At 48.3% G+C, this 13,816-nt stretch overlaps 1 protein-coding gene across 1 annotated transcript; it reads right to left on the bottom strand.

Annotated features, from left to right (window-relative positions):
- Positions 1 to 5,942: 5,942 nt before the first annotated feature.
- On the bottom strand, positions 5,943 to 13,805 carry LOC122390922. The gene is made up of 5 exons (XM_043384376.1): positions 13,746 to 13,805; positions 7,961 to 8,948; positions 7,474 to 7,699; positions 6,631 to 6,822; positions 5,943 to 5,947 (listed from the first exon to the last, which is right to left on the bottom strand). Exons 2-5 carry the CDS (start codon positions 8,894 to 8,896, stop codon positions 5,943 to 5,945), a joined length of 1,359 nt encoding a protein of 452 aa, XP_043240311.1. The 5' UTR covers positions 8,897 to 8,948; positions 13,746 to 13,805.
- Between the last annotated feature and the right edge of the window lie 11 nt (positions 13,806 to 13,816).

The following is a 13,816-nucleotide window of genomic DNA, read 5'->3' as shown; positions in this document are numbered from 1 at the left end:
CTGAACACATCTAAGGCGTTTTCATCGCTCTAGCATGCCTCTATCAAAAGTTATTTGCGAAAAACTGTTAGATACCATTCGTGACCTAAGATGACCTCAGGGCATAAACAAGGGTCACGGACACCATTTTCATGTTCAGTGTGTCTAAACCACTTGTAATTCGGTGTTTGGGAGTGTTTATAATATCTTTCATCCAAAAGAGGCGCATTTCAATTTTCTCCCATTGACTTATAATGGGGAGGTCGCAAAATTGACCTGACCTTAGGTCATCGATATCAAAATTCTGAGATATACATTTTGTACATGCTATTGCTCTTAGCAGTCACTGAAAGTTTCAAAGCGATCGGTCACTCGGTGTAGCTATGACAGACATTGAAACTTTTTATGAGGTGAGGTCACTTCAAGTGACCTGGTGACCTGACCTTGAATGACCTTGGTCTGAAATTTTCACAACATGTGTAGAATTGATGTATGATAAGGTGTACCAAAAACGGCGGCGCTCCGCGCCGCCGTTTTTGAGATATTCGCGAAAAACCACAAAGGGGGGTGTTCAAACACCCCCCCCCCCAGCAGGGCGCGGGTTAAACAATTTGTGGACACTTAGCATCACAATATTCAGTAATTTCTTGGAATATTGTTTAAAAGATACTCACATCTGATTGGATGTAGATGGAGTACTTGGGGTGACAGGGTCTAGAGCTGGCAGTTGGCCAGTCACTGCAGCTCTTTCTTCAGGAGTAGGGCAGCTGCTGTCTTGTGGCTTCGCAGGTTCCACTGACACTCAGTGGCGGCGGAATAGGGGGTGCAGGGGGTGCAGCTGCACCCCCATCGAAAAACATGGGGGTGCAAACATATTTTTTTGCACCCCCAAAATCCGTACAAGGGGCCCGTCGCACAATCCAATACATTTTCTCCTGAAAACCAGTGATCGAGAAGCGAACACTGATGTGGAATCATCCGGGATGTCCAGTTATGGTCAGGAGCGCCCAATGCTAGTCTTTGGGGCCCCCACACCGACTAGAAGTGTTCCGAGCCGCGTTTGGTGCTCCATGCGGCATCTGAGGGCCCCCACGACGGCCTCAGAGGGCCCTTTTATGACGATCTCTGAGGGCTCCCACGACGACCTCTGTCCCCTGGGGCCCTACAACGGCCACTAAGGGCCCTCATGACGACCGCTGAGGGTCCCACAGAGACTCTAGGGCCTCAAGGAGACTCCTGAGGCCACACTGGCCTCTGAGGGCCCTATGACGGCCTCTGAGGGCCCTTACGATCTCTGAGGGCTCTCACGACGACCTCTGTCCCCTGGGGCCCTATAACGACCACTAAGGGCCCTCATGACAACCGCTGAGGGTCCCACAGGACTCCAGGGGCCCCGCTGGCCTCTGAGGGCCCTCGTGACGGCCCTAGACCCAACTCAAGTCTGAGGGCCCATTTGGCTTCAGACGGCCCAGCGATGGCCTCTGAGGGCCCCAACACAACCAGGCTGCAGGGGCTATGCTGGCATCTGAGGGCCCTGCAACGGTCTATTGAGGGCCCTAACGATGGCCTCTAGTGGTCTTACCAAGGCCTCTGAGAGCCCTGCAAAGGTATATGGGGGCCCATGAAGACCCTCACTATTGCCAAGGACCCTCATGACGACCTCTGATGATCCTCTCGAAGGGCCCTCACAACAACTTCTGAGGACCCAAGGATGGTCCCTGAGGGGCTGAAGGCCCTGACGACGACCTCTCTGGGCCCTCACAATGGTCTCTAAGACCCAACGCAAGCTCCAAAGGCCCACGCTGGCGTCTGAGGGTTCCACGACGGCCTCTGAGGGCCTCGACACAGGCAGGCTCCAGGGGCCATGCTGACCTCTGAGGGCCCTCTTGACGGCTTCTAGGGCCTAACGAAGGCTTCAAGGGCCAACGCTGGCCTCTGAAGAACCCTACGACGGCCTCGGAGGGTCTCACCTCAGCGCAGGCAGGTGCCAGGAGACATGCTGGCCTCTGAGGGCCCGCAGAGTTCAGCTTCAGAGGACCCAACGACCTTTGTGGACCTTACGAAATACGAAGGTCTCCGAGAGCTCACGCAGGCTCCTGGAATTCCACACTGATTCTTTGGCCCCATGCCGGCTTGTTGCGGCACTTTATCTGCTCTTGGTGCCCCGTCGCTGGCCTCTGAGTCTCAATGTCGGAACTTATGGGGCCATGGGCTCTACATCGGCTTTTATGGCCCCTACATAGACTCTTGGGACTCATGACCCATGAAATGTGGGACTAAGCGGCTTCTAAGTCCTAAGAATCCCCATGCTGGTTCTAGTAGCCGCCAGCTGAATATTTGGGCTCACACGCGAGCTCCTGGGACCCCGTGCATATCCCAGGGGTCTACCTGCCTCTAAGATCCCGCACATACTTTTGGGGCTCAAACGCTTGCCCCTGAAGGCCCCACTGAGACCCCTTTCCTCTATTCAGTCCTCCATACCGGCTCCTTAGGCTAAACATTGGCTCCTGTGGCCTTCATCCCGGCTTTGGAGGGTCTCCATACAGGCTTTTTTGGGGTCCGATGCCGGTTTCTGAGAGGCCTCAAAAGACTTTCGAGCCTATACTGCCTTCCGAAACCTTTCAGCAACTTTCAAGGGACCGACCCTGATCGGAGGGCTCATTCAGTCTGGGGACTGGGGAGTCATGTAGGTCTCTGGAGGAGTCTCTATGTGGTCGGTTTCCAAGGGGCTTCTAAACACGGTCTTCTTGGAACGGTCTCGTAGGGCCCTCAATGGTCCACTGCGGATCCAGAAAAGTGGTTTGAGACGCTGCGGGTGGTGGCTAGACTAAAAGATTAGCCGATAAAAAACTAGCTGCCTGCATTTGCTTCTTTATGCTTTCATTATTTGAGATAGGTATGTACACTGCAATTTCAAACCTTTTACAGAACTTGTGTGTATGGGCATAGTTTTCCAAAATCTTCGTTTTTCATAAATCAATAATAATCACTCAAAAAAAAAATATGAAGGGGGCCCAAAACTTCCAGAGGGGCCCCTTGAGAAAACTTTGCACCCCCATCCAAAATTACCTTCCGCCGCCACTGCGACACTCTGGGGAAAGTGAATAGCAAGAATGGCTGAGTCGGTGTGTGAGTACTTATAAAGGGTAAGGGATCTTTAATATGAAAGCAAAAACTTCAATTATTGATAAAGTTTAAGAGTTAGTCAGGGGCGACTGCTTGTATCTTTGATACATGCTACCTGCATGTTAGTTATTATATTGGATGAGCTGGTATGTCCTTTGTTTTCATGCTCCTCCTTCCCTAATGTTTACTGAAAGGGTGGGAGGTAGAGGAATCCCACACTGGTGCCTTAACAAGGTGAATTAACTACTTCACATGTGCCATCACCTAGCAACATCTAGTACCACGACATCAGACTTCCGAGCTATGCTGTATTGTCACTGGTGCTACTTCTTGATATTAAAAACACTGGAATTGATCTCCTCTGCAGATTGTGGCGGTGCAATTGATGCACCCATTTGTGCTTAGTGTTTTGTGTCTCAGTGAGTAGGTACCTACCTAACACAAAACTTTAAACACAAATCTTTTTAAGTTTATTCATAAAATCATTCACAGAAGGTGAGCTATTTACTTTAACACTTACCTTGCTGCCATGTCGACATCAAGCTCCTCTTGCAGCAGGGAAGGCACAGCATTTGGCCGAAGCCTCAAATATTTACTTGTTGTGATCAGCTCTTTGTTTTTGAAATGAGCACAGCACATCTTCGGTTCTCCAGTAAGAACTCCCATGTCACCGCAGAAGTTCATCCATAGTTTGCGCCTGAAAAGAGTCCAGGTTTATTATTGAACTTGGGCTGGTGCACCTTGTCGACATGTGAGCCATGCTTTGCAGTGTGGCTGTCGACCAATTTAGGGCAAAACTTGATGCCTATAGCCTATTGGGCTGACATCATTCATGATCTATGGTCTACCTACTGCTTACCCAACATATCAATATGAGGCTGACTGTCCTATGCACTGGGAGGCGACTGGCGAGAGCTCACTGAGACTGGGCCCCACAGGCATATAGTGGCCTCCTAGTCCTAAAAGCTGGTGTCCATATGGTGAGGTGAAGTATTTAAGAATGGTGATTGGATATCGGATGTCAGACAAAATAGAGGACAATGGGCAGTGGGCGGTTCACGCGACCTATGATAATCATATTTCCTAAACTACTTGTCAAAGCAAAAACTAAACTAATTACCTCGTTACGGTCCAAGGCGGACATGAGGACAGGTGGCGCCGCCGCCGCTCGCATAGCGGCGGGAATGTGAACTAACCTGTTTACCATAGGGGACTGTGCTAACGGCCGCTGCGGGCGCCGATTCGGGCTTAGTTTTGACTTTGTACCGCAATTAATGGTTTATTTATGATAAAAAATGGACTAGCGAGAGTCGTGACGGGATCAAAATTCAATGCTCTACAAAACTAAGCCATTTTCATTGTGATGACGTCATAGACTTCACCGCCCAACCCAATAAAGCAGAAATATGTCGTGTCACCGGTGATTACATGCAAAAATTCTTTGGCATATAGCATAAAAACCAGAACACCTTTGACTGCAGCGACAATGCGGTACTATAGAAAATTGTATGGCCTACCTTATGGTGCCCATTACTTAATAATTAAGTTGAGTATTTCGTCGCCTAACTCTTTTAAATCTGGATGTCCGCTTGTCTATGGAGTTTGGACCGTAACTTTCATTAAAATTTAACTGGAACCTTACCTGCATGGATCTTTTGGAAAGGCGAAGAATGATGCATCTGGGTCACTCATCTTGGTTTTACTGCATCCAGGCACGCAGCACTTCTGATATTTTTGCCATAATTTACTCATGACTGCTGAGCTAAGTGCCACCCGCAATCACGGAAATAAAATACTCAATACTGTCCGCAAAGCTAATAAACCACGTATACCGCACGGTCATATATTGATATCTACTTGATGACCACGGTCATCTTACATTGATAATTTCAAACGATAAATGGCGATGTAATGTCGCTGCTGCGCCATTATTGCATGGAATTCGCCCCATAGAAGCCTCCCATAGGGCCCTGGGTAAACTCATGTAAACAACCTCCATAGGGTCCTGGGTAAACTCTCCCCTTTTCTATTTTCTTTAATTAAACGGGAATGGTTTGGACAGAAAAATATTTTCTACCTCACAAAAAATAAAACTTAATTTTTGATGTACTATATTTATGATAGACATAAAAAACCAAAAGAAATTATTTCAAAGAAACCGATTGTTTAAAAAAGGACAGCTGACGGCATGCCTCCCGCGTGCGTCATTTTTTTTCCCAGCCGGAGCAATACACAGGGCGGCTCTAATTGGCTACCCGCTCCGGCCCGTGACGTCAGACCGAGAAGACGTCACACAGGGATGCCGGAGAGCGCTTTCGATTCCGGAGATTTCATATCAAATGCCGTTGAGTTGATTCCGCTGTGTAATGAGGATGCGCAATGCACGGTGACTATGAATACACGGTGGCGCAATGACGTGTATTCCAAGGCCACATAACCGTGTATTCTAACCGGCGTAATAGTGGGTGAACGGAACCATATTCTTTGATTGAGATAAGTATGAAGCGTATTGTTTGATGCGTATTTAGGATGTTGTAACAGCGGAAACATTTCTCCCGAGATATTTGACTTTACCTTCCATGCTTTTTTTTAATCATATCTTTTGCGAACTTGATAGACGCAGCGGAGCCTGCCTTTCGGACTCCAACGGTCTGCATAAAACACACGTTTGGAAAACAGATGCCCTTCGCTACTTCCCACCGGGGGGGGGGGGGGGGACCGCGTCTCTTCTTCACCCAGACATGTTGGAGTAAATATTCCACTTTGAAGATAAGAGATTTGGAGTAAGAAAACAGCTTTGTAGTTCGTGGCTATAGCTTAATTAAGTTAAAAAACAATCACGCTGAAACATTTAACGAACATGGGTGTCGCACGCCAACAATTAGCTTTTGACCGCCGCGCCAGTCGGATCGCCTTCCTGACATTCATACGCTGTCTCAGCAGCACCAGAACCACTGGAACATGTATTTACACATGCGAGTACCATCAGGCAACCACTGCTCGCATTCCGCCAGACCGTTATCATCGACGCGTTTAAAGCTTTCACCGTCGATCCGCATTGAGGATTACATCCCATCTGCCATCCTGAACACATTAGGCACTGTGGGTTCGACCCACAGACACGTTTCGAGCCACACACTCCGCCAGGTTGTGTGGGGCTCGCGCTGGGGGCACCACCTGAGAACAGAGTGATTGCTTCCCGACCTTCGTTGGCACGGCGTAGGCACCGTGGTCGCCAGCGGCGGCGTCTTTTTTTTTTTTTTTTTTGGTTTCCCAGTGGAAGCACGCCGCTTGCCACCAACTGGGACCTTCCTGCGAGCCATGCTGTCGGCTGGACGCCTATCATCACGGAGCTTTTAAAGGAGCTTGCAGGGACAGCGCTGCAACCAGTGCCAAACTGGTGCAAACTTGATGCCCGCGAATTGTCCGTTTTCATGCACTCGTAGCGGCTAATGAACGTGGTCGTGCCCAGTGCGGGGCCGTACAGCTCTGGTGCACGCATGAGGTCAGCTTGCCATGACTCACACAGAGCCTGGCACCGAGCGATCAGGTCAGCTGTCCCGTCGCCCAGGTTGGTGCCCGCCTTCTCCTCACTCGCCGGGTCAGGTTGCTGATCACCAGATGCGTCACTTCGGGTAGTGCTTGGCTGGCTCGTGCTGCTCGATTCCCACGGATCTTGCCTCATTGAGGCCAAAAACCCGCCGGGTGCTGTAAGACCTGTCAACAGGAGGACCATGACCATGAAAACACACTACACGAGCGGTCCAAACACCACCACCGCGCAAGATAGTACAAAAAGATCATTTGGGCCAGAACATGGCCTCGAGAACGAGGTTATATCTCCATTACCAAAGGTCACAGGTATCTCAAGTATTCAGTGTACCTTAACCCGCGCCCCGCTAGGGGGGCTAAGAAGCATGTGTCTGACGAACAATGTACTATCTATGGTTTTCAATAACTTACCAATTTACTCGATTTAACAACACATTTCTTGAAATGCCTGTGAACGGTGAAAATCCGACCTTTGACCTGACCTGTGACGTCATCGGTTTGACCTAGGTCAATGAAATTTGGTCACAAGGTAGTTCCTGGGTGGGGCTATCGAACGCCGTTTGAATTTTGAAAATCGGCCGGTAAATTCCCGAGATCTTAGGGGGGCCGAAACGCCCGCCCCCCCCCCCCCCCTACGGGTGGTAGGGTCCGCCGGTAGCCCTACGGGGCGCGGGTTAAGACAAAATATGGAGAAAAGTCTAGGTACACTTTTGACGTGGACACCCTGGCGTCAAAAATCGCTTGTATTTAAATCCAGCGTATTTACCTTGCCTTTGATCATCGCAACTGATATTTCCGCGCTGATCTCAAACCTACCGGTGGCGATTTGGAAGTACAGGTGACGCTGTTTCTCGCTGAGGGTGGGCAGGAAGTTTAGTGCCGCATCAGCCATGGCAGGCTCCTTTTGCAGAACAGCTGCCTGGTGCTTGCACGGCGCTCCAGTGGCTCCCACACGACACGTGCACAGCTCCAGATCCGTGTCAACGGTGTACGAGACACCGGACTTGGTGAAGCTGGACACCTGGTACGTGGACGGTCCCACCTGTAAGAGTGAAAAACGAGACGAATATGAGAAAATCGATGCCGTAATGTATATTTTCTAAGCATCCGTCATTGTTCCAAGGAAATTAACCGAATACTAGGCTGCAGCCCAACCACAGGAATCATTTAGCATGTGGTTACAAAACCCCACCCAATAAATGAATGTGGTAGTTTTATTAAAAAAACGACCAATAAAAAGCCAATACAATCAGTCCTAAAATAAAAGCATCTCATGCTTAACATTTGATAGACCATTAATTACCTGCTCCACAAACGCCTTGTCGATGCCATCTGCCGACGGGCAGAAGCGCTTGCGTGCCGAGGCCGGCGTTCTCCCGTTTGCAGCGTCCGGGATTTTGCGCGAATACTCATTTTCGAGTCGGATCATCACGATGTCGACCAGCTGGGTGGTGTTGTAGACCTTGAGCCACCTCAGGATCTTGTCCTTGATCACGCGGAAGGCCGCCTCCGTCAGATTGTTGGTGTGGTTCCCTCTGACCATCAGGTCCGAGCGGAAACACATGGCCCACTCGTAACGACGGATCCAGCGCTCTTCCATGTACTTTTCGAAGTGTCCGAGCTTCTTCCTCCGTGTGAAGGCGAGCAGCTCCTCCCAAGTCCCAACGCTGGCTGAGGTCGTGCTCAGTGGTGGCTCGGAGGAGGGCACGGACACGTTGCAACGCCTCCTGTCGCTGGTCAGCGGCGACACCGCTCTGCTTCCCACACAGCCACCGCCAGGCAGCCTGGAGGTGATGTGAAATGAGCAGAGCAGTAGCCGACACTCGGGGAAAACATTCCTCAGTGCGGCTCTGAGGGCAGCGCAGTCGTCCGTCATGGCCACCACCGGGCCACGTGCTCCTCGACCTCCGAAGCTCTGCTCATCCATCAGGGTCAACAGCAGCTGGAGCCCTGCCGTTAGGACGCTGGTCGACTCTGATGACGTGACGATGGCCCCCACGGGGAGAGCGCCGACCGGGCTGTGAGTCAGGAGGAGAAAGAGGCGACTGTCGCTACGGTCCATGTTGCCGGACGAGTCGACGAACCACATTACTGCGGCTCGAGGCCACAGCTGCGAGACTCGGCGCATCAGCGGCGTGACGATAGCCACCACCACGTTGTGGTCGTCCACCTCCAGAGCAGCACGACCGCCCGATGTTCCGTCGTACTGCTCTCCGAGGCAGCGAAGGCCGTCCAGCATTTTCTCTCCGGACAGCTCGCCATAGACTTTCTTGAATTCTGTCCGGTACAACCTGTAATTAAAGGAATTGTGGTTAGACTGATGGTATGTGTTACTTGTTGATTGGGAATGGTCGGGTAGCTACTTATGAGCTACGAACAGTTTAGGCGACGGAGGCGGAAGTGACGGAACAAAATTTAACCAGTGTTCCGAACACATTTAAGAAAAGGGGCATTCCACGGTAGATCGACGAAAGCCGTACACCCTCATATTTTATTTTTTGCTTAACCCGCGCCGTGCTGGTGGCCTGAACTTTCCGCCGAGTGCTGGGGGGCCGTTTTCAAGCCCCCCCCCCCGTCTAACTCGGCTCCTGGGTCACGTAGCGACACGCGGTTAGCGGCAATCGAAAGAGCGTCAAAAATAAGGAAGAAACCACTTCAGTCATTTTTAAGGTCAGGTCACCATAGGTCACCAAAGATAAAATGTTGGCTATTTCAACATTTTGGAAACTGTCAACAGCTAACTCGAGAACCGATAGAGCTACAGCGCCGCGGAAAAGCGCATTCGATAGCTCTTTTAACGCTCTTTCGCTAACATATCCTCAGATTTGACCTCAGGTCAACGGTTTAGCCTCCAGAGGGCAAAAACTAAAAAATAACCGTTTTTACGAAGAGCTTTTCGGCACGAACTTTTGGCTCAAAAGAGCCACGACAATTGCTCTGCCAGCATCGTGTTCCTCTCGTCGAGACGCGTCGAATGAACAATTTGTTGACCTTAAAAGGTCATTTTGAAAATTTGACCTCAGGTCAAGGTCATGACCTGACCGGAAAAGGGGTCATGCTGCATATCAGTCGATTCGTATCGTCGAGCTGAACACAACTGACGTGTTTTCACCGCTCTAGTACGTCTCTTTCAAAAGTTATAGCCAAAAAAGGTTGAAAGGTATGTACCGGACAGAATTCAAGAAAGTCTATGGCGACGGAACACGTAAAAACGCCCCCTCCCCAGCACGGCGCGGGTTAAAATTGGTCTAAGGGGTTGTGATGGGCGGGGAAGCCAGCTGTGGCAATCATTTTTTTCTTCGAACAACTGCTTCCGGGATATAGCCTCGGGCGATTCCTGGAGGTCACGCTGCGACCCTATGTTTAGCGGCTTATAACTCAGAAACTTTGGTTTTCTATGATAAAAACTTTATATAGTTCAACTCGCAATTAACCAACAAACATTTTGGCTATTTCGGAATTTTAACTTTTGAAAATGTTAATCACGTGACCTCTTGACCTTTTCTTCGAAGAGTGACCTTGACATTTTTCCCACTGAAAGTTGCAATTTCGTCTGATGACGATTAAAGCCTTATCAATTTTCATTCATATGCGATAATAAAAAGGTGCCTTTCAGCCTGAGTTGACCTCAGGTCAGGTCTTTTTTCTGACATTCCCTTAATAAGTCAATGGCAGAAATATTGGCTACCACCGAAACGCATCTGACCGGTTCAAATACTTTTGAATCATGCTGAGTTAGGCTATTATTCATGGCACTGGTGCAGCTTTGCATCAGTGACCCGCTGAAAGGTCATCCACCCGTTGAACACACGACAATAATTTTCCTTTTTTGGCTGTACCTTTTGTTCTAATAAAGAAAGAGACGTGGAATAGCCACTATTGTGTTTGCTTTGGCCTAGCGTCAGTTTGCTTTGAAGGTCGATATCGACGACTTAAGGTCAGGCCAATTTCTTAACCACCACATTATAAGTCAATTGGCGGGAAAATCAGCTCCCTTATTTTTACACTAAAACGCGTCGGCATTGCCTAATATACCATGAGCAGGGCTGCGGAGTCGATGGATTTACGGCGACTCCGACTCCGACTCCGACTCCGGCTTTCAAAAACCAACTCCGACTCCGACTCCGACTCCGGGCAGAAATGTCGACTCCGATCGACTCCAACTCCCAACTCCGACTCCGCACACCTGGCAGGGCTGCGGAGTCGACAGATTTTCGGTGACTCCGACTCCGACTCCGGCTGGGGTTTCCAATATCGACTCCGACTCCGACTCCGACTCCGGTCACAACTGTCGACTCCGACCGACTCCGACTCCGACTCCGACTCCGACTCCGCAGCCCTGACCATGAGTGACTTCATATACGATTAACTTTGACTACCTTGAGACCTTTTTTGCTCTTGGGCAACTGTGACGTTGCTTTTGGGTCATATGACGTCATCATGTGGGTTTTTGGGGGGTATAAGTGCAATAATTTCGCTAAAACATGTCAAACGTTTTTCGCTTATAACTTTTTACCTAGTGACGATAGAGCAAAAATAAAAGCACCAGTGAACTCAGGACGTCCGTGCGCATCGAATGATGTACTTTTTTCCCAATTTAATTGAACTTTAAATTTTCTTAAAAATTAAGTGAACTTTAAGTAATTAATTACGTTTAACTTAATCAAAATGCATCATATCGCACACCATTCAAACCACCTGATCACAAGAAACACGACACCGTTTTTAAAGCTCTAGCGTCATCGTGTGCCAAGTTATTAGCAAAAGCGTAGTTTGACCTTAGTTGACCTCAGTTGACCCGACCCAAGCGTTCTTGCAGCTTGCAAACACCAAGTAGATGTAAGTCAAGGTAGTGCAACACAAAAACGTTAAAAGAAATCACAAATCTCGTATCTTTACACATTCGGGCAAATTTCCTTAAAAATTGTCATGACCTCTAGATTAGGTCAACCGAATTTAAAAAAACGGGTGCATATGATGGCACTCGGTGACCTAAGCATATCCTGCAGGTGGGGCGTTCCACGACAAATCGACAAATAAAAAGTTAAATTTGCACCCTCATATTTTATTCTTCGTTGAAAACTGGTGTAAGGGGTTGTGATGGGCGGGGAAGCCAGCTGTGGCAAGGATTTTTTTCTTCGAACAACGGTTTCCGAGATAAAGCCTCGGGCGATTCCCGGAGTTCGCGCTGCAGCCCTATGTTTGGCGGCCTATAACTCAGAAACTATTGGTTTTTTACGATAAAAACTTTATATGGTTCAACTCACAATCAACCAACAAACATTTTTGCTATCTCGGATTTTCAATTTTTGAAAAATTTTGATCACGTGACCTTTTGTCCTATTTTTCGAAGAGTGACCTTGATATTTTCCCCACTGAAAGTTGCAATTCTGTCTGATGACGATTAAAGCCTTATCGATTGTCATTCATATGCGATAATAAAAAAGTGGTTATCGCCCTGCGTTGACCTCAGGTCAGGTCATTTTTATGACCTGTCCATTATTACGAGCGGGAGCGACAGCGAGATCTCGAGAATAAAGCAAGATAGCGACAAGCGGTAAACAGTTAAGGGTACACACGGATAAGGTCTATAATTTTTACTGAGGTCATTTTCAGGTCAGGTCAAAGATGACGTCACAGGAGCTAAAAGGAAGTCAAAATAGCGGCACTATACATATATATGAAGTTTTTCTCGAATAACTTTAAAGGTATCCCAGCTAGGAACAAACTAATAGCACCATCGTGATCCTCTCGTCGATCCGCATAGAAAAATATGTATGTTGACCTCGAAAGGTCGAAAGGTCAAAAGTTGACCTTAGATCACGTGACCTAAGGTCAACTTTTGACCTTTCGACCTTTCGAGGTCAACATACATATGTTTCGATGCGGATCGACGAGAGGATCACGATGGTGCTACTAGTTTGTTCCTAGCTGGGATACCTTGAAAGTTATTCGAGAAAAACTTCATATATATGTATAGTGCCGCTGTTTTGACTTCCTTTTAGCTCCTGTGACGTCATCTTTGACCTGACCTGAAAATGACTTAGGTAAAAATTATAGACCTTATCCGTGTGTACCCTTTACCGTTTACCGCTTGTCGCTATCTGCTTTATTCTCGAGATCTCGCTGTCGCTCCCGCTCGTAATAATGGACAGGTCATAAAAGTGCCCTGACCTGAGGTCAACGCAGGGCGATAACCACTTTTTTATTATCGCATATGAATGACAATCGATAAGGCTTTAATCGTCATCAGACAGAATTGCAACTTTCAGTGGGGAAAATATCAAGGTCACTCTTCGAAAAATAGGACAAAAGGTCACGTGATCAAAATTTTTCAAAAATTGAAAATCCGAGATAGCAAAAATGTTTGTTGGTTGATTGTGAGTTGAACCATATAAAGTTTTTATCGTAAAAAACCAATAGTTTCTGAGTTATAGGCCGCCAAACATAGGGCTGCAGCGCGAACTCCGGGAATTGCCCGAGGCTATATCTCGGAAACCGTTGTTCGAAGAAAAAATCCTTGCCACAGCTGGCTTCCCCGCCCATCACAACCCATTAGACCAATTTTAAGCAAAAAATAAAATATGAGGGTGCAGGGCACTTGTCGATTTGTCGTGGAACGCCCCAGGTTTGAATCAAATCGACGAAGAACTCTACTTTCCATGAACAAAATAGTGCATTTTTAGTGGCTTTGACTATGTACCGGTTTTTGTGACCTTGTAACCTGACCTCAGGTCACTGGAACCTAAAATTCCCAGGTCAAGTGTCAAATAGATTCCCCAAGTTGTGTCTGAAATTGGGTAGCGCTACGTGCCATAGCGCCCACGCTATCAACGAATAACACTCATTCAGTTGCCGCTAAACTAGTCCAATTTTCCCCTGACCTTGTACCGGTTTTTGTGACCTGGTGACCTGACCGGAAAAGACTGGAACTTGAAATTTTCAGGATAGGTGCGGAAAGATTGCCCCAGAGGGTATGCCAAGTACGTTTTTTGCGAAAAACCTTAGTTGCATCTTGGCTGGTTGCCCCCCCCCCCTCGCCGAGCGAGGGTTAATAAAAATATACAACATAAATCCGCCATCCTTACCGGTGACAGTAGCCAACATCAGGACAGTGGGCGCGGTCCGCTGCGACGCGGTAGAAATCGTCTCCGAGTCC

Source organism: Amphibalanus amphitrite, unplaced genomic scaffold (genome assembly GCF_019059575.1).
Source record: "Amphibalanus amphitrite isolate SeventyFive unplaced genomic scaffold, NRLGWU_Aamphi_draft 000415F_arrow, whole genome shotgun sequence".
Lineage (NCBI taxonomy): Eukaryota > Metazoa > Arthropoda > Thecostraca > Balanomorpha > Balanidae > Amphibalanus > Amphibalanus amphitrite.
The sequence above is the reverse complement of the archived record's forward strand: the minus strand, read 5'-3'. Positions and strand labels throughout refer to the sequence as shown.

Excerpts from the sequence above, each read along its gene's own strand:
- LOC122390922 (XM_043384376.1), bottom strand. The coding sequence starts at position 8,896 with ATGCTGGACGGCCTTCGCTGCCTCGGAGAGCAGTACGACGGAACATCG. Across the intron at positions 7,700-7,960 it reads ACAAGGCGTTTGTGGAGCAG|GTGGGACCGTCCACGTACCA; the intron begins GTAATTAATGGT and ends TCACTCTTACAG. Across the intron at positions 6,823-7,473 it reads GTACTTCCAAATCGCCACCG|GTCTTACAGCACCCGGCGGG; the intron begins GTAGGTTTGAGA and ends TCCTGTTGACAG.